The following is a 21559-nucleotide window of genomic DNA, read 5'->3' as shown; positions in this document are numbered from 1 at the left end:
TAGTGAAAGCACTTACATCATAACACACTCATTTAGCATATTATTTTCACTGTAGATTGTTTGGGCTTGTGTTTAATCTTGGTCTTTGTATGGGTTATTTAACTATTACTTATGAAAAAAAAAAACCAAAAAAAATAATAACATCAATCCTTTGGCTAGCAATTTGGCTCCCACATAGAACTCATTCCCTTTGCTTGAGTCTGGCAATACTATGTGGCTTTCCAAGGCAGATGTAAAATAAGTAGCTAAAATGATGTTCTCAGATCTTTAACCTGATTATTGGAAGCTGAAAAAAAAAAACTACCAGAAAGTTTCCCTTGGATATGAAAATGAATGCTAAATACAGTAAAGTTCAGGACAGCACATGCTGTCATTCTTTTACTACTCTAAAAGGTCATTTCCAAGGAGCCTAGTAGGGAAACCATTTTTTTAAAAAAGGCTTGGGTCCTCATCACCTAATGAGTTCTTTACCAACAAAAGGCCATGGACACTTTCAGCAGGGTTACATCAATAAATTCGGACAAATGGCCAGCGTCCACCTTTTCTTACCCTCAAAATGATTAAGGGATGATTTTTTTTTTTTTTTTTTTGGCGATCCAGAGACATGGGAAAGGGAAAGACTGCACACATAGACAGCGGCGGGGAAGAGGGACAAAACCAGGGTGGGTAGAAATGAAGAGTGATTGGTGACTCCATAACACACCCAGGAAGACAGGGAGTTTTAGTGGGAAAATCAGTCAAGAATTAAACCAGATGCTTGTACATGTTCCAGGGAACTGATTTTTGACGAAATTGGACTAGATTACCTGTGAGCTCCCTATCAAGCTGATGTCCAAATCTCTGAACAGCTACTGTGTTCTGCTGTTCACAGATGTAGCTGGCTGACTGCTGGGCTGGGGTCTTTAAGGCTTTATGGTTCTTTATAGAAACTTCTTGATCCTCCTTTCATACTACCACAGTGCCCTTTAGAAAATGACTTCCCTGTGGCACGAAATGAATTCCAAAGGATGAGTAATATGTTTCCCTGCAGTGTGTAAGGTCTCAGCCAGTACGATGTCAAATGTTATGGGTGAAAGGTGATTTATCCCTCTTCCTTGTTGCCAATTCAGTGTGTGTCCTGTAGACGTGATTATGGCACAGCTTTTTTTTTTTTTAAACTTTCATGAGGCTCCTAACTCCAACTTCTTGTGGCAAGGGAGGTTAGTTGACATTTAACATATTTTACACTTCATCATTTGTTTAAATTTTCTTAGCTTACCAGCAGGATTAAAATCATAATCATGATAAATGAATTTACCTAAATAAATTTTGTTGAATAAGGAAAGAGACTGTATTTTCCTTTATTCACTAAATATATATTTACTAACTTTTTTTTAATGGAAATATTCACTTCCTAGAAACTTTGCAATAAAAAACTGAAAAGGCAGTAATTTGGTTTACTTTTCTGCTTTAGCCTTGACCTCTAATAATGTGCTTTTCTATTTTCATATATGCTCTACTGTAAACATTACATTGTCAGAATCTAACTGATCTTGGGCAGGTCATTAACTTTTCTTAACTTCAGTTTTTTTCATCTATAAAATGGAGAAAATACTCGCTTTCTCAGGTCTCTACTTTTCAGATTTGCTGCAAGAATTAAATCAGATCACAGATGTATATGAAGGTGCCTTGTAAACCACAATCGATCTGACAGCAACTCGTTTGACTTCTTTTATATATGTATATGAAAATATATATATGTATTTTAATTAAAAAAAAATGTATGGAAACCCTGGTGGCATAGTGGTTAAGTGCTATGGCTGCTAACCAAAGGGTTGGCGGTTCGAATCTGCCAGGTGCTCCTTGGAAACTCTATAGGGCAGTTCTACTCTGTCCTATAGGGTTGCTATGAGTTGGAATCGACTCGATGGCACTGGGTTTGTTTGTTTTTTATTTTTTAATGAAAATATATGTTTGCATTTATTTTTATACATACATTTACTATTATTTTATTTTATTTGCAATAGAGTCAGTTTTGACTCATGGCAACCTCATATATGCCAGAGTAGAACTGTGCTTCATGGGGTTTTCAGTGGCTGACTTTTCAGCAGCAAATTGCAGGCTTTTCTTCTGAGGCACCTCTGGGTGAATTCAAACGCCTCGCCTTTCAGTTACCAGCTGAATGAATTAACCACTGCACTACCCAGGGACTCCTTTTTAATATATAGACTATATATATTTATGCATCTGTACAAGTACATGTGGATATAGACACACATATATTTCCAAGAATCCTGAGATTTTTAACATGTTAGAACCAATTTTTTAAAGAAATAAATGAGAAAAGAAATCTGCTATCAAAAGCAACTCATCTGATATGCCGTGACGTCAGTGTAGACTTGTCAGCCCACAGAGCCTACACCTCTATAATACTGCAGAGTGACTCACGGTATTCATAACTAAGACCCTCCTGATATTTAGATGCTCATCTTCAAGCTAAATCTGAGAGAGATGAAAACTTGTTGGGCCTAGAGTTAATTTTCAGAATATTGTTTAACATTCCAAATCTTTTGACTATTGCCAGTTTTATAATGATAGGCTTCAATTAACTATGATACTACATTAACAAGAACTTTTATCCTGATCATTCTAGAAAAATGAGTGTACTTTAACATCCAAAACCAATGATGAGTGTTTTAGTAGTGGCATATTTCCTAAATTTCTCTTGACTCAGTTCACGTCTCCCAAGCCCCCTCATCCCCACCATGGTCTAAAACACCACATCACTATCTCGGACCTGGGCCACTACAATATCCTCTTTTCTCTACAACCACTTTTGGGCTGCTCTAATCCATTCTTCACACTGTGTCCAGCTTCATCTTTACAAAGGAAAACCTGATGTCGCTCTACATACCTAAGACCTTTCAAGCACTTCCCACTGCTCTTACAAAGATCTAAGTATGGGGCCTTCACAGTGTAGCCCTGGCTTCCCTCTTGCACTAACTCCTTCTGCTACTCTTCTGCTCATTTTCTGATCTTTGTCTTAATGCCCTGAACACATGCTGTCATCACCAACTATAGTAAATTTTGCATAGGAAATGTTCTTGACCCGAAATATTCTTTTTCCCAGTCCTACTCCCATCTTTCACCTAGTTAATTCCTATTCTTTCTTCAAATTTCAGCTCAGACATCACACGGGCTTTCAATATTCCCAGGCAGTTTTTATATTGTGATGTATGTGATTAACATCAGTCTCCCCACTAGATCATAAGCTTCATGAGTTCAATGGACCACATCAACTTTTTGCTGGAATACAGAATGTCAGAAAGAAAGAAAGAAAAAAAAAAAAAACCAGATACTATCCAGTTTACCTAAATACTACCTGAATTCATTTTACATTCACTGAATTACTTCTTTAAATTGTCTAAATTCTACATGCTTCTTTTAATAAAACAATACTTCTTACAAAAATAAAGCTTCTTTTGGAAGGTTCAGAAAACTCACCAGCAAAAAAACCATTAAGTGACTTTGAGTAGCATCCTGAGAATTTTTTTTGTAAAGGCCTGGCCAGTAAGCAATTGTCAGTAGACTCATGAGCTCTGTATCACTGCATTTTAAATTTCCCTTTTTTTTGTTGTTTTGGAGGTGTTTTAAATATCACTGATGTGCAGAAATCTGTTCTGAATTTATACAATTTAAAGTCAGTCTTAAAACTCAGTGATTTATGAAGAACTCTGACTTGATGATGGTTTACAAAATTTTTCCCTCCTGAAGGAGACCCATGCTGGGAAAAATAAAACATCCCAATTCTCATGAATGGAAACAGAGCTGAACAGACAACTGTAGCTGTTGAAGGTTACAGAAACTGCCAGGAAATTCTAAAAGCAAAAACAGGGTTGGGCTAGTTGACCAATGTGCCTTTCATATATAATACTGACATATAAAACCATGGAATTTCTAATGTTAATGGACATTTTTGTTAATATTTAGGCACTTTTATATTGTATATTATAGAAGAGGTTAGATAGAGAAATAATCACTTTAAAAGGCTAGATCCCAATTAAGATGTATTCATATGCTACATACACAGTTTCCACCTTTGGGAGGTATCACACACACCTATTACTGTGGTGTCAATTCCGACTCATAGCGACCTTATAGGACAGAGCAGAACTGCCCCACAGGGTTTCCAAGGAGCAGCTGGTGGATTCAAAATACTCACCTTTTGGTTAGCAGCCGAGCTCTTAACCACTGGGCCACCAGGGCTCCTCTGGAGGAATACATGACATTTATTGTCTTATTTATTGAAGACAATGAGCCCACATCTTTCCTCTGTTATGAGAGAATGAACCTGAGTGAAATCTGCTGAATTAATGGTGGCAAAAATAGTTAAGCACTTGGCTGCTAACCAGAGAGGTTTGCAGTTCAAACCTACCCAGTGGCTCTTCAGGAGAAAGACCTGGAGATCTGCTTCTATTAAGATTATGGCCACGAAGACCCTACGGGGCAGTTCTAGTCTATCACGTGCGGTTGTTATAAGTCAAAATTGACTCGACCGCATCTAATTGCGTAACAACATGCCAGAGGAGTCTCAGGTTGGATTTAAGGGCATTCCTGAAGTCTCTCCCTCTCTTCATCCAGCAATCAAGTCATTCACTTAATAAACAATTTTTGAGTGCCCACTACATTACAGATTTTTTGCCAGAGGTCACAGACTAGTTGGGGACCAAGGAGGATAAGCAGATAGTGCAATACAAAGCAAAAAACACTTCACCGAAGGTAACTACAGACTTTTCTTAGAACACACCTGTAGGGGACACCCACATAGGCACTCATTTGATAAGTAGTCCCAGTGTCATCTTTCACACTTTCTACCCCAGCTCAGATATGTTCAGCTTTTATCAGCTCTTCCTTTCCCACGTACCCACAAGTGCAGGACCAGTAGCTTCAGTTAAGCTGGCAGTACTGCCCTATTCAGAAATATTCCAAACATTCATTTTTTTTGGAGTGTTGGCTTCATGGTGCCCCTGAACATTAGGGAGTTTTATCAACATCATACAGTATATCCAATACCTTAGAGAATATCATTTAATTAAAAAAAAATCATTCATATTCATTTAAGCTTAAAAGATAATTCCATTATGAAGTATACTAGGAACCCAGGATCATGAAGAGGGTACAGGGCTAGGCAACATTTTGTCCTGTTATACACGAGGTAGTCATGAATTGGCACTGACTTGAGAGGAACTAACAACAAGGGTACATATATGGAATCAAAAGCATGACAGTAAGATACTTGAAGAAAGCCTTTTATTTTTGTAAAAAACAGGCCACTGGCAAATGTTTGTTAAACTGTTGAACTAATTTCCATATCTCATGAAAAAAATGAGAGTTTTGAACTAGAGTAGTTATTTAACTCCAAGAGCCAAGTAATCAAGGTGAATTACTTCTGCCCCTGAATTGGAGTCTAAAAATTCTTCCGGTCAAGGATGGTAAACCTACATGGAAAAAGTTTCCATGTATAGCACCAATACCCAGCCAAACTGTGAAGAAGGTAAAAATTGTCTGTGCATCCCTTTAAACCCCCTACTGGGCTCTCAGCTAGATACTTCTCTGGGTCATATTCACTCACACAACAAGTAATTATTGAGTGCCCACTATCTGCTCTGAAGTGTTCTAGGCATTTGGGATACATCACTAAGGGAAAAACAAAAATGAACCCTGGCATTCTGCCTCATTTATCCAAAAACATTTTATATATCCAACCATCCATCCATCCATCCATCCAACCGTCCATCCGTCCATCTGTCCATGCGTCTGCCCACCTGTCCATCTGTCCGTCCATCCATCCATCCATCCATCTCTATCAGTGTGTACCAGAAACTACGCTCAACACCTGGAATAGTGATATAGAAACTTAGCATGGCATCTGTCCAAAAGGGAACCTGTTTGCAAATACATTAAAATTAGCAGAAAATTCTCAGATACCACTTATCTTACCTTGTAATGAATTGAAGATGGAGAAGAGGTACATGAAAGGGACATTTAAGGGTCCCCAGGCAAAGAAAGCAAAGCCCCATGTCATGCCCAGCAGGAACGTCAGGCTAACCACACTGCGCAGGTTCCTCAAAACCTCTTCCCTCAGGGTCCGGTTGCTTCTCTTGCCATTCCTCCCACAGATCTGCACCATGACTACAATGAACATGGCAACATTCAGGAAAAACATGACTCCAAAATATCCAGCACAGGTCACATAAAATATGACTGGATCCTGAATCCAACAGCTGAAAACAGGAGAAGAAACACAAAAGAAAAAGATTTATTACCATGTTCTGTTTACCCAAGACTTTTCCTTGCTTATACTACTGCAGATTTCACGACTAGGGTTCTCTCAAATGCCTTTAGAAGTTAAATTTGCTTCCCTGGGTCTTAGTTTCTTTTCCAATCATTTTTCTTTTTTTTTTTTTTTTGATGACCTTTTTTTTCATCTTATTAACTAGTCATTTAAGCCAAGAGTTAAAAGGAAAACTAGGTGGCTTCTTTAATTCTAACTAGGTGTAAACGTTAACTGGTTCATTCCAAGCTATTTCTAACCCTCTTTTCTCTTGTGTATCTGTAGTCTAAAGAATGAGAGAGTTAAGTGCTCATTTCCGCAGCCCCCTCTGAATTTACACGTGACCATGTGACATTGTTCTAGAAAATGACATGAAAAAAGTCTCCTAAAGGCTTTTCGGGAGAGCTATTTTTGATGGAAGAAGCCCTGGTGGCTCGGTGGTTAAGTGCCCGACTGCTAACAGAAGGTCAGCAGTTCAAACCTACCAGATACTCCGCAGGTCAAAGATATGGCAGTCTGCTTCTGTAAAGATTACAGCCTTGGAAACCCTATGGGTCAGTTCTACTCTATCCTATGGCATCGCTATGAGTCAGAATCAACTTGAGGGCAACGGGTACTTCTGATGGACTTGGCTGGCAAAGTCTTTATTCCTTCTCCTGCTTCAAACATGAAAGCAAAGCTCCAGAGTTGCAGCAGTGAGATTTTATGTCCATGAAAAGAGACCAAGAGAGCTGCAGAACTACTGGCCCCAACATTTCCAGCCACAAAATCTATGTAACTAGTTGCCTACATCCATGTCCTTATCGTGTAAGGAAAGTAAATTCCTACTTACTTAAGCAACACGTACTTGTGGGTTCTATTACTGGAGACAAATTACCTTTTATTAACATAGTTGGTCCAGTTGAGCCAAGATTTTCATACAGAACTATGCTATTCTTATACTGAAACTTCTCATGTAAAATTAAAAATTTTACATTGATTATAGTGTCCTTTACAGACGAAAAAGGATATATTTGACATTTGGAATGATATGGAGATCAGGTAAGAGATGAAAGTAATTTTAGAACTGTACTATGTGTAATGTGTGCTATGAGTAAAGTTGACTCATACTGTAATTTGCAGATCTCCCAGTTCCTAATTAATGCCATGGAAGCTCTTACCTAAAAAAAAGCCCACTGCTGTCAAGTCGATTCCGACTCACAGTGACCCTATAGGACAGAGTAGAACTGCCCCATAGAGTTTCCAAGGAGCGCCTGGTGGATTTGAACTGCTGACCTTTTGGTTAGCAGCCGTAGCTCTTAACCACTACTCCATCAGGGTTTCCACGTGAAATCTTAGGTGTCTCAAAAATTACGTGAATTATTTAAGGCAATTAAATTGTTTAAAATTCCATTGTAAATGGTCATCATTTGGGGTAATACCTTCCACAGTGGAACATGGCTTCCATGAAGGAAAAAGATGTGTCTTTAATATCGTTGGCTCCTAGGACCTAACATGATTGTTGGCATATAAACACTCAATACATGAGAGTTGTTGATGACACAGTAATTTAATACATACTACTGTAATGTCCTGTAATTGTTGACTAACACACCTTTTAAATCCCCTTATTTAGAATGTGTTAACTAACTACTACTATTAAAATAGCTCATGAGAAAGGTTTCCAAAATGATACTGCTTGTCCCTGGAGCTGAACTTTCTTTATACATGGAAGTCTCCTGGAATCCCTAATCAGGATCTCTTGTTTTCTCCTAGATCTTGTGGTGTCTTTTTAGTGCTACATTAGAAATATAAAAGAAAGGAAGGCCATGAGGGAATGGGGTAGATTGGATAAAAAATCTTATCAATCTATGAAGTGTGCATAAAAATGTGGCACCACTGATCTGGTCTCAGGATAAGCTCTTCATTCAGTAATTGAATCAATCAACAAAAATTTATTGAGCATTTACCCTGCATTAGATAAAATATGAGAGACTGCCAAAAAATGAATATAAGACTTTAACTTCAATGGTATCATAGTCTGATGGTAACTTTACAAATTATTCAGGAACTCACTGATTTCTACATTCTCTGAGTTTCTACAGAGCGCTCAAATTGGCACTGAATCCCTCACTGTCAGGAACTGCTATTTAACTCTCTTGAAGACGTGTGTGGGTTTGAGGAAGTAAAAATATTATGGAAAATCCCTAAATAGAATGGGTCTTCTGAGGCTGGAAGATAAATCTTAGGCTTCTTCTGAATTTTCCCAGATGGCATAGTACAATGTTAATATGGAAAAGTAGCTCAAGCATGTTCAGGGCATTCATTTGAATTAATCTGTGGTGTTGCGGAGACCTTGGGAAAGTCATGCAAACTAACTTCAACTTTTTTAAACGAGAACTTCACTGCTGCCATGAAAAGTTATACCAAATGTTATGAAACACAGGACGCTTACCCATCACAAATACATTCCCTATGAGCTTTTATTACTTACAATTCATCACCTTGTTCTTTTCCATAACTTTCTTTTCCGTAGACTTCATTTTGGTTTCTGCTCGCAAGGACAACTGATACCACTAAGGCAGGCAAACCTGTTGTGAAGAGATCATGATGTAAACAACTCTGCTAAAGCCGCTGGAGCAGCTTTACAAGGCTGATAAGGGCAAGGGGAAAAATGAAAGAAATACACTCCATATAACACAATTACATATTTCTTAGAAATGGCAACTTGATTAAGAACAACAAAAACAAAATTCCATTGTAATTCAACTCTAATCGGCAACAATTAAAAAAACAAAAACAAAAACAACCCAAGCTCTTAAATGACAGATATTGAGTTATTCTGTTTGCTTACTGGTACTCACTAGAGAATCCAGAGCCAGATTTAAGTAGAATCCAGCCCTAGAGAATGTGGCTTCCTCTAATATGTCCTGTCAGATTGCCAGAGTTCAGGCAGCTAAGGTAAGCAAAATAAGGCAGCTTCTTTGCGCCTTTCTATATAATGAAAAATCTTTAGAAAAAGTGGGGGGACAACAATGGAGTATAAACTCTTTACAGTCTTATCTTTTCTCTCAAGACAATATATAAAGTATTTCCATATACATTTCAGCGGGGAAATGCGATACCACCCTAATTCTTTAAAAAACACTTCTATGACCTTCTAAGGTGGTGCTGAGTGTCTCGGAAATGTCCACTTGCAATTACTCGCATTCCTATAAGGCCATCTGAAAAAGACATTTGTGAGAAAGCACCAGAATTCTTGGCCCAATATGAAACCCAGATAAAGAATGGAGCCCAGTCAGGAGATTCTGAACAGGCCATAATACAGCCCTACACGTCTGGCTGAGGACTCATGTTAAAAAGTTCAAGGCAAGAATTTTGTCAACATTCTGATTGCACATATAAAAATAATGTTCCGTCTCTGGTTCTCAAGACACAGGCTTCTGTCTAGGGGTTTAAGTATCACCAAGAGTCTGAGCGGGCCTTTGTATTTTAAAGCAGAATGGAAATGCACCACTGTCTGCCAGCTGCTTCTTTGGACTTGGGTGGGCTGGCTCTGGGACACAGGAAATAAGTCTGCAGTGACTCAGGAGCAAGGGCTTTTTCCTTTACTACTGAATTTAGTGAGTACTGTTGAGCAGTTTTTAAAAATACAGTTCTGAGGGTGCTCTTTCCTTAGGGTAAGTTTCTCTCACCCACATCGTTTTCAACTATAACATTTCTCCTAGATATTCTTTAAAAATAAGGAGTTTCCCTTGCAATTTTCATAATAGGGGGAAAAAAAAAATTTGCAGGAGGCTTACCCCAGCCAATGATGCAGAATTTTAGTATGTATCGGCGAATGTAAGTGTTAAATACTTTAACCAGAGCAATGTACATGTGAATGGCTTCTAGCCCCATCCAGGTAAATGTTGCTAGAAGGAAAAAATGCAACAAGGCTGCCACAGCAGTGCAAAGTCCATCCACATCAAACGAGGTGATCCAGCCATCCAAGAGGAAGATCAGGTTCAGGAACAGCAGTGCTGTGCTCAGGTTCATCAAGATTTTGGAGGGGTAATCCCTTCGCAATTTTCTTAAAAGAGAAAAAAGAAAGATATATGGGTGCTAATTTTGTAAAGCCACCACCCATCTGTCAGCTTCTCATACTGTGGAGGCCTGCATGTTGCTGTGATGTTGGAAGCAATGCCACCAGTATTTTCAAACACCAGTAGGATCACCATAGTGGACAAGTTTCTGCAGAGCCTGCAGACTAAAACAGACTAAGAAGAAAAGCCTATCTACTCTCCCAAAGATTAGCCAATGAAAACCTTATGGATCACAACAGAACGCCGTCCAACTCATTTCCTTTGGACACATCATCAGGAGAAATCAATTGTTAGAAGAGGACAACGTGTTTGGTGAAGTAGAGGGCCAATGAGGGCAAGGGAGACCCTCACTGAGACGGGCTGACACAATAGCCCCATCGCAGACTCAAATGTGCTGCCAATCATGAGGATGACATAGGACCAGGTAGGTTTTGTTCTGTTATACATAAGATTGCCACGTGTCAAAGCTGACTTGACAGCAACTAACAATAACAATATTATAAATAAATCCTTAAAGCAGAGGCAGTGAGTTCATATCCTGTACAACTTGGCAACAGGCAGGTTAGCACCATCTTTATGATGTAATGACACTAGGAGAAAGGCCAAAGATATTTATGAGTATTTGGCAAGTTATAAAGATTTTTTCAATATTAATTTTATTTCAAAACTAATTCCAATTGATTATTAAATTACCAATTAGTTTTAACAGATTCATTTTTTCATTCCAGGAAAAATTCTAGAGTTATAAAAAAGACATTTTTGTTTAAAAATTTTTCTAAAATGCTTTGAAGTTTCCTGATTTTTGATCAGTTAAGGATCCATCTTTTTATTTCCTGTTTGAGGACTAATTATATAAGATTTGTGAAGCAAATAATTTCATGTTTTATAATGTAAGAAGCATTTTATACAATTCTTATTTACTTAAATATTAAGATTAACTTCTAACAGGTTTAAACGTACTTTAGAAGTAGAAATACTTAATTATAAATTAGGACTCCATTGCTGAAAATTTCCTATTGCATGATATATCTTATGAGAAAGCTGAATATTAAAATTGAACTACTCTACATGATTCGGTAAAAAAAGTGTATAGCTGCTTTTAAAAACAGAGGCGATTTTCTTATTCACATTTTGGAACCAATTGGGTTTAAAAGATATAAAAATACTTACTCAAAAGCAACATATGTCAGGAGAGTTGCTGCTGAAAATATAGCAGATATTCCACATCCAATATAGGTGAGGAAGGTGAGGACTTTAGTATTTCTTGCATCTAGCTGTGAGGCAGTTCCTTGAAGGTCCTACACAAAACATAAGAAGCAGCTTTGAGAATCTCTCTTTGAATGAGAATCGTGTTTGATTTTACTAGAAAGTTTATTGCTAATCTTACAGTAGGTAAATATTTGGGGTTAAGAACAACAGCGTGAGTCAATATTGAAATTTACACTTACTGCACTCTTGTGAGTCACCGCATAAAAAAAAAGTAGTACTATTAACAGCTGCAATTTTTAAAAAATTATTACCTTGCTACCAAGGCTCTTTCCACACTAGTATAACTTGAAGAAGAAAACCACCCAATACTGCTACGGAAATTTCGAAAGGAAGTAGCTGCCCTGAATAATAAATTAACACGACCATCCTTAACACTTGCAGGGTTGGAAGCAAGAGTACAAAGAGAGGCGGCTGTGGTCCATGTGTCTAATACCTGGGGTCCTGGGAATCCTTGTCCTTACGGAGGGTCTCAACTAGAAGACAGCCAAAAGATGGCGCCGGTGCTGGGTTGCCTAGTACTAACGGTGGTGTTGAGGCTCTTGCCCATGGCCATTTCAAAGCTTGGTATGCAAAGGGTAGGGCAATCTTTATTTTTTTAACATAAATGCATTTTTGGGTCATAGGTTTCAGATCCCTAGAGTCCCACAAGGGTGCAATTTAAAGTGTTAGGAGTTGTCGAGGTGGAAAAGAAATTAAGTGCTGTTGAGCATTATTAATATGAAGCATTAATTTCACTGTGTTGAGCAGGCTTGCAGTTTGGGGATGTTAGTAAAATCTTTTTTTTTCTTATTGTTCCCTACTACACTGTCTGTAAGTATAAATAATGTTTTTGGGGAAAGGTGTGTGTGAACACGTGTGTACGTGTGTGTGTGTGTGTGTTCTAACAACCAATCTTGGACATTCAAAAGAATAAACAAATATGACTGCAGTCTGCACTGACCCAAAAGGGACAGAATCTCTATGTTCACCCAGGTCTGCTCTGATGAACAGGCCCCAAAGGCATTTTCCTATAATTCAGGCTTCAGGAATGGGGGATTGGGATAGGGGTAAATCCTGAGATAAAACCGACCTCTCAACCATGCAGATGTTTGAAAATGGAACCTTCTTGGAGAAGAGACGTATTTCAAAAGGACCACCCAGTTTAATTTTAGGTCTTAAATTGTGAAAAAGAAAAATTTTTATTACATTTTATAATGTCTTCTCATTACATGTTTTAATTTAATTTATACCAAAATGTCAATACAATATGCTACTCACTCAAAGGCCTTGAGTAAATGTGTTTGTATTTGTGTATACTTGTATGACAAGAACTGGGACTCAGTTCCAGGTTTGGCTGAGGTAGTAAGGAACAACTACGGTACCCTGTGACATCCAAATAATGCATACAGTGATTAAGTTCAGCAGATTCAATCAGATCTGAAGGCACTTCTCTGATCATCCTCTCCCGGGGATCCCTCGAAATACTGGGAGGGCATGAGGCTCTCATGGTGTATGGAATTGGGTTTAAGTCACTGTCTGACTCACAGATAGGTGACATCCAACATTTCGATTACTCCAGGATTGCATTCGGCCAGAGGCATGGAATTGCAGTCTTGAAAGATCACCAAGCAACTTGTCATTTCCTTTTGAAAAACCTATGGCTCCTATCTAGGTAAGGCTGTTGACTTGCAAGCCACAATTAAAGCCATAGTTTAAAATATAAACTACACAAAACAACAGTAACACACAAACAATTCTCATGTTGTTTTGTACTTTCAAAGAATGACAGATGTGAAAATATTTATTCCTTTGAACGAGCCAACATGAAAATGAACTCATGCTAAAAATATGAAAATCAGTTTTATCACAAAGAAATATAGCAGAGGACATTAAATTCTTCATACATCTCTCTATTAAACAATATGCTCATGGGCACGGGTACGTATTTACTAACTTTTCGTGTGGTAAATGTGTCACGAGACAAGGTGTACTGTGGGAATAGCTTATGCAAGCGAATAAAGAGTTTGTAAATCAAGAAAGACTCTTAAAATGTTGGTGGTCTGGAAGAGCTGAAAGGATATGAGCACGCTGCCAGAACGGATAAATTCTGGGAAGTTTTTCTTCCAGCAATTATTAAAAAATGGAAGATTATCACTAAAAACGCATCTCTCTGTACACATGCAAAACTGTTTAGTCAGGCGGCTACAGAGAAAAAAATAAATAATCGCAGACTTCATAATAAAATTTATTTGAACGATATGCAAAGAAAATGGCCAAAGTTATGGGAAGCCAAACTCTGGTTACATGTAAATCACCTCTGAGTAGTGAATTTTGTTACTGTTATCAGTTACTCTGATATCTACTTAACTAATATTAGACTTACTATACACACATTTCGCACACACACAAACACATACTTGAAATATTTAAATTAATCTGAAGCTTAATTATAGACCTGGAGTTTAATTATAGACCTGAATGAGTCATCACACAAAATAGGTGTTGTCTGAAAGAATGCTTGCTGTAATTTTTTGTGAGAAAGAGAACATGGGAGAAAACTGAGTTTTGTTTTGTTTTACTTGGTTGGGGAAAACATGTTGTCATTTAATTGTTCATTTTCATAGTCTGGCAGTAAAGAAAGAAATATTTCTATTTTGAGCAAGTTAAAAAGCTATTTTCTCTGATTTGTCACCGTTTCTAGTAACTTGTTCTTATCCCTCACAGCATTTATGTACTGGATTGTCAGGAAAATTACAACTTGCAGAGTTGCTGTATGACAATAGACATTAACATAGGCCAAGTAGGTTCGTGAGCCAAATGCTACATCCCACAGTTCCTTACTGCTTCCTCCCAGTCCCCACAGGAGGAAGCATATAAGGAATAAACACAACCTGATATCTGTGATTCTAATTAAAAAAGTATTATTGCCTCAGCACACATTACTCCCATATTCTGTTAAAAAACAAATATATATTTCCCCTTTATGGGAAATATAAAGAAACAATGGGTATGTTAGAATCCTCGAGGGTGCACTGGGCACCAGAAAAGTGTTCACAAAAACCGGAGTGTATCAGATATAAAGTAAAGGTACATGTCTATGGGAATCAACTTGATTGTAACTCTTTTTTTTGTCTGTTTGGTAAATATCCATGGATGAATTCAAATAAGTCACTGGATGTGGGTGGGTCTTGAAAATTTTGCAGAATGAAAAATTATGTTGATGTGATGCAATTTTTGTTTGTTTGTTTAAAACTGATAGGCTGCCTAATGAGGTAAAAACAGGGCCATGGGAAGGAAGGAAAGGGAGGAAAGGAGGGAAGGAGAGAAGGAGGTAAGGAGGGAAGGGAAAGAAAGGGAGAAAGAAAGGGAAGGAAGGAAGGAGATGAAGGCCTAGCAGTGTGAGAAACTCCACACTCCTCATCTCTTACAGGACTGAAGACTCCATTCTAACCCTATTTACTAGTATGCCCCGATAGACGGCAATCTCCATCAGGGGGTCAGTTGGAGTCAGAACTGTACCACCTAGCACAGTACCTGGGACAAAGTCACATTCGAAAATATTTTTGATGATAAGAAAGAAAATTTTTCATCAGAGTTTTCAGTTGTCTTTGATGTTAGTAAAACCCAACATTTCAACATTTTCCTCTGCTTTCTCTCTCTCTCTCTCTCTCCCTCTCACCCTGCCTCAGCCTCTCCCTTCCCTGCTCTCCTCCTCAGCTTCTTCCTCTTCCCCTCTTCCTGTCTTTCTCTATTCAAGGGTCTTTTGGTGATTTTCTTTTTTCTGGGGTTATTTATCATCCATGTAAGTGCTAGGAAAAAAAAAAAAAACCCAAAAAGGTAGGGTTCTTTTCTACAATTAGTTTCAAATATTTTGTAATATATAATCTCTGCTAATTATCTTCCACACTTAAGAATCAAGATTCAGGGTACAGATGAAAATTGTTGGAAATAATGCCCATTAACACATAATCTAAAAAAAAAATGACTCACAAAATGAGGTATAACCTTCCAAACCTGTGTAATATCAGAAGTTTAGAAATTCCTTACCATCAAGACTCCAAAGTGTGTGAGGTGGTTACACAGGCAAACTGTCTCGCTCTCATCTGAACCTTTGTATGCAATACATCCTGAAGTGTTCCATCCTCCAAAACCTTTTGTAGGAGGAAAGTGACAAACAGTGTGAAAATAACAGCAGGTCAGTTCCTTCTCTATGATGTATGAGACTTTCATTATGACAATATACCTCCACCTCTTCTGCCTTACAGAAATTATCTTTAAAACTATTATTTTTTTAAAGCTAACAAATGCTCAGAATAATTTAGATTCATGGAATCATGGAAGGTTAGTGCTAGGTGGGCAGTTAGAGATTATCTAGTCACTGGTTTAAAGCCATGTTCTGCAAGTTTTATTCAAGTTTACTTTTTAATATATTTTAAAGTAAAGTTCCTTTAAAAAAAAAATACTCATTCTCAAATATGTTACATACTAACTTCACTCTCTGGAGATCAACACATCAGTCCCTAGGGTCAGTCTACCTTTTTGTGAAGACAGCAAAACAAAGACGGTCTGCTTCCTTGGAATACGCCATGACGTACACAGCAAACATACATGGTGATAACCTACTCCGAAATGCCTTTAACACATCTCATCTGACATTAATAGTATGATATGGAATGTGAACAACTTATTTATTGTCAAATATTGGCTCTATTTATTTGAAGAATATATTCAGGCCATGAGGTGGTAACATTTTCAACTATGTATCTGAGTAAGTCAGCTTCGTCTCAGAACAGTGCCTCTAAAACCCAAAGCGATAACAACAATAAAACTGTCTAACTGCAATACGAAATGTCAAAAAGATGGTTTTGCCCACTTCAGACTAGATTTTCACCAGGAAAACAGGCTGTACTAGCGCCAATATGGATTTGGCCCCAATAATCCCAACACAGGAACCCTGAAGAGAAGGTCACCGTTAGGGGCAGAGGTGGGAGGTTTCATCGCTGTCCTTCCCCTTGAAGAGATTTCTGCACCTTAAGCCTAGTGATTTGTTTAACTTTGCCTTCCATTCTTGATTGTCAAATGTCATTTTGGTGGCAGTTCCTTTCTTTCAAATAATAACCATCCTATATTTACATTCCTTTAGCATGTTCTCCCCCCTCTCCGCCCCATAATTTGAAGCCTGGAAGCCTGATTTCAAATTGTATGCCTAAACCAAAAAACAAACAACAAACCCACTGCAGTCAAGTCGATTCCAACTCATAGCGACCCTATAAGACAGAGTAGAACTGCCCCACAGAGTTTTCAAGCAGTGCCTGGGGGATTCAAACCGCCGACCTTTTGGTTAGCAGCCGTAGCTCTTAACCACTACACCATCAGGGTTTCCACTGTATGCCTAGTGCAAGTCAAATAACCTCCCAAGAAGTTTATCAGAAGAATGAGATCAAGTATATACCTTAGGTCATCTGAAAATGGAAATAAAAATGTATACTGTATTTTACAAGTTAATTGAAATGAAAGAGGTTGTTGGATCAAAAAAAAAAAAATTCTTAGAATGCATAAAAAGTTACAGAAATTAGAACTGACTTTCCAAGCTACCTCAATTACATTCTGCAGCTCCACTGCCACTGAACTTAGACTATGGCTCACTCTGGTCTGGGGTAAGAAAAAAAAGGAAATGGGGGTGTCTAGTAATGTTTAAACCTCCGTTCTCTATATTAAGACAATCCATATTTCAAACTTACTGTTTTTGTTCAGATCCCAGAAGGCACAGATGGGATGATGTACCGCCTATATTAACATAAGCATAAACAGGGAAAATTGTGTTTAAAATAATTTTAAAATCATATGATTTGAATATGGGAAAAGAGCAAAAATACTAAGGTTTTCACACAGAAATACCAGCATTAGCCATGCCAATACCACCTGAAATCGTAGTCCATCAAAGTGGATCTCCTCTATTAGAGAGACTTCAATTGAAAATCAACTCTAACCTCATGAGGAATCATATTAGCCCTTTATCTGCGGATTACTATGTATGTCCCATCCTGGGTAGGTGGTGCAAACAATCTGCACTAGACTAACTAAAAGGTTGGTAGTTCAAGTCCATTCACTGGTGTCCCTAAAGAAAGGCCTGGTGATCTCCTTCCGTGAGATTACAGCCATTACACCATATGGAGTGCAGTTCTACTCTGAAATATGTGGGGCTGCCATGAGTTGGAGTCATAGCAATGGATTAAAATGCTGATTCTACTATCATTCTTAGCATTTATAAAAGGTCTTTACACCATAATTTCACTTCATCTTCAAAATTCTCCTGTACAGAGGAAGCAGCTGAAATAAAGGAGGTCAAAAGGTAGGACAAGGAGGCCTCCGAGAGTCAGTGACAAGGCAGGGCTAGTTCTTAGATGACCTTAGTTCTAAGCTTTAGCCCTTATCATCAGCAAGTCATACTGTTCTCACCTGCTCATTTCCTGCATGTCTTCCAGCCTGTCCAATAAATGGCAGACTCATGACCAGAACCCACTAGAGATGAGGAAAAAACCTTGGCTTGGGCCTTCTTGGACAATGTGAATTCCCATTTATCAAATAATCGGATGACAGCCAGGGTAATGCGGTAACAAGCAAAGCAACATTTGCAAAGATTTTAAATAACAGCTAATGGCTCAAATTAAGTCACCCCTTCCCTGTTTCCCCTTTGCTTTCCCAGTTGTGGTTATCTTTGACTTTAAAAATACAAAGAAACCAACCAGAATCTTTAATGCAACATTGTGCAACTGCCTCTGCACCTAATTTATTTGAAGAAATATATTGCTGCCCTTTTCTTCATTCCCATTCTCCTTCCATTTAACCAGTCCTAAAACAAACAAAAATAAACAGTTGCCATCAAATTAACTCTACTTCATGGTGACCCCATGTGTATGAACGTAGAACTGTGCTCCATAAGGTTTTCAAAGGCTGATTTTTCAGAAGTAGGTCACCAGTTTAACCCTACAACTCAAACAAGTAGAAAGAGAGCAGCAAAAGAAGCCCTTGGGTACCAGAAGAAGGCAAGTGATAAAAATTAGAGCAAATTAAATGAAAACAGAGAATAGAAAAACAATTGAAAGAATTAACAAGACCAAAAGCTGGCTCTTTGAAAAGATCAACAAAACCAATAAACCACTGGCCAAACTGACAAAAGAAAAACTCGAGAGGAAGCAAATAACCTTAATAAGAAATGAGATGGGCGATATCACAACAGACCCAACTGAAATTAAAAGAATCATAACAGAATACTACGAAAAACTGTACTCCAACAAATTTGAAAACCTAGAGGAAATGGACAAATTTCTAGAAATACTCTACCTACCTAAACTGACACAAACGGAAGTAAAGCAACTAAATAAACCTGTAACAAAAGAAGAGATTGAAAAGGTAATTTAAAAACTTCCCCCCCCCAAAAAAAGCCCTGGCACTGATGGCTTCACTGGGGAATTCTAACAAACTTGCAGAGAAGAGTTAACACCACTACTACTAAAGGTATTTCAGAGCATAGAAAAAGATGGAATACTCCCAAACTCATTCTATGAAGCCAGCATGACCCTGATACCAAAACAAGGCAAAGCACCACAAAAAAAATTACAGACCAATATCCCTCATGAACACAGATGCAAAAATTCTCAACAAAATCCTAGCCAATAGAATTCAACAACATATAAAAAAAAATAATTCACCAGGACCATGTGGAATTCATACCATGTATGTAGGGATGGTTCAACATTAGAAAAGCAATCAGTGTAATCATCACATAAATAAAACAAAAGACAAGAACCACATGATGTTATGAATCGATGCAGAAAAGGCATTTGACAAAGTCCAACACCCATTCCTGATAAAAACTCTCGGCAAAACAGGAATAGAAGGGAAATTCTTCAACATAATAAAGGGCATTTATACAATGCCAACAGTCAACATCATCCTAAATGGAGAGAGTTTGAAAGCACTCCCCTTGAGGATGGGAATCAGACAAGGATGCCCTTTCTCACCAATCTTATTCAGCAGTGTACTGGAGGTCCTAGCCAGAGCAGTTAGGCTACAAAAAGAAATAAAGGGCATCCAAATTGGTAAAGAAGTAAAAGTATTCCTATTTTCAGATGATATGATCTTATATACTGAAAACCCCAAAGAATCCTCAAGAAAACTACTGGAACTAATAGAAGATTTCAGCAAAATATCAGGATACAAAATAAACATACAAAAGTCAGTTGGATTCCTCTGCACCAACAAAGAGAACGTGGAAAGAGAAATCACCAAATCAACAGCCCCCAAGAAGATAAAATACTTAGGAATAAATCTAACCAGAGATGTAAAAGAGGTAAACAAAGAAAACTACAAGACATTACTGCAAGAAACCAAAAGAGACCTACATAAGTGGAAAAACATACCTTGCTCATGGAAAAGAAGACTCAACATTGTGAAAATGTCAATTTTACCCAAAGCAATCTACAAATACAATTCTGATCCAAATTCCAAAAACATTTTTTAATGAGATGGAGAAACAAATCACCAACTGCATATGGAAAGGGAAGAGGCCCCGGATAAGTAAAGCATTACTGAAGAAGAAGGACAAAGTGAGAGGTCTTACACTACCTGATTTTAGAAACTATTATACTGCCACGGTAGTCAAAACAGCCTGCTACTGGTACAATAACAGATACTTAGACCAATGGAACAGAATTGAGAATCCAGAGGTAAATTCATCCACCTATGAGCAGCTAATATTTGACAAAGGCCCAAAGACTATTAAATGGGGAAAAGACAGTCTTTTTAACAAATGGAGCTGGCATAACTGGATATCCACCTGCAAAAAAATGAAACAAGACTCATACCTAATACCATGAACAAAAACTAACTCAAAATGGATCAAAGACCTAAATATAAAATCTAAAATGATAAAGATCATGGAAGAAAAAATAGGGACAACAATAGGAGCCCTAATATATGGCCTAAACAGAATACAAAACATAACTAACGATGTACAAACACCAGAAGAGAAACTAGATAACTGGGAGCTTCTAAAAGTCAAACACTTACGCTTATCAAAAGACTTTACCAAAAGAGTAAAAAGAACCTACAGATTGGGAAAAAGTTTTTGGCTATGACCTATCTGATCAGGGTCTAATCTATAAAATCTACAAGACACTGCAAGACTTCAACCACAAAAACACAAATAACCCAATTAAAAAATGAGCAAAGATCTAGGTCAAGAAGGGAGAGTGTTGACATGTCATGGGGTTGTTAACCAATGTCGTAAAACAATATGGGTACTAACTGGTAAATGAGAAGCTAGTTTGTTCTATAAACCTTCATCAAAAGTACAAAAAAAAAAAACTGTAAACCACTGGGATTATGCTAAAAAATCATGGAATGATTAAGTTACAATATATCTATTTCCTGGATTATCCTATGGCCATTACAATGATGTTTACAAAAATGTTATAGCTTGTAAACATGCTTATATTACTTTATAAGCATGTATTTACATGATACTAAATTGTATAAAATTATGAATATATCTATGTATAATAAAAACAAACAAAAAATGAAGAACATTATTTAATGCCAAAAAAAAAAAAAGGCAAAGGATATGAATAGACATTTCACCAAAGAAGACATTCAGGTGGCTAACAGATACATGAGGAAATGCTCACGATCATTAGCCATTAAAAAAAAAAAAAAACAGCGCCGTTGAGTCGATTCTGACTCATAGCGACCCTATGGGGCAGAGCAGAACTGCCCCATAGAGTTTCCAAGGAGCACCTGGCGGATTTGAACTGCTGACCCTTTAGTTAGCAGCCGTAGAACTTAACCACTACGCCACCAGGGTTTCCTATTAGAGAAATGCAAATCAAAACTACAACGAGATACCATCTCACCCCAACGAGGCTAGCATTAA

General features: G+C 37.7%; 1 protein-coding gene across 10 annotated transcripts in view; it reads right to left on the bottom strand.

The window, feature by feature from the left end:
- Positions 1-21559, bottom strand: part of ADGRG6 (adhesion G protein-coupled receptor G6) — a 160325-nt gene that overhangs the window by 16298 nt on the left and 122468 nt on the right. For 9 of the 10 annotated variants that reach the window (XM_049902389.1, XM_049902369.1, XM_049902379.1 and 6 more), the window contains 6 exons: positions 17367-17412; positions 15673-15776; positions 11548-11675; positions 10096-10364; positions 8787-8883; positions 5980-6263 (listed from right to left, as the gene is read on the bottom strand). In XM_049902389.1, coding sequence (XP_049758346.1) covers positions 5980-6263; positions 8787-8883; positions 10096-10364; positions 11548-11675; positions 15673-15776; positions 17367-17412 — 928 coding nt within the window. Of the gene's footprint in view, positions 1-1478; positions 4312-5979; positions 6264-8786; positions 8884-10095; positions 10365-11547; positions 11676-15672; positions 15777-17366; positions 17413-21559 lie in introns of those variants that run through there. The other variant, XM_049902398.1, reaches the window with a different exon arrangement.

Source organism: Elephas maximus, chromosome 1 (genome assembly GCF_024166365.1).
Source record: "Elephas maximus indicus isolate mEleMax1 chromosome 1, mEleMax1 primary haplotype, whole genome shotgun sequence".
Classification (NCBI taxonomy): domain Eukaryota; kingdom Metazoa; phylum Chordata; class Mammalia; order Proboscidea; family Elephantidae; genus Elephas; species Elephas maximus.
This window is presented reverse-complemented; position numbering and strand designations above follow the sequence as displayed.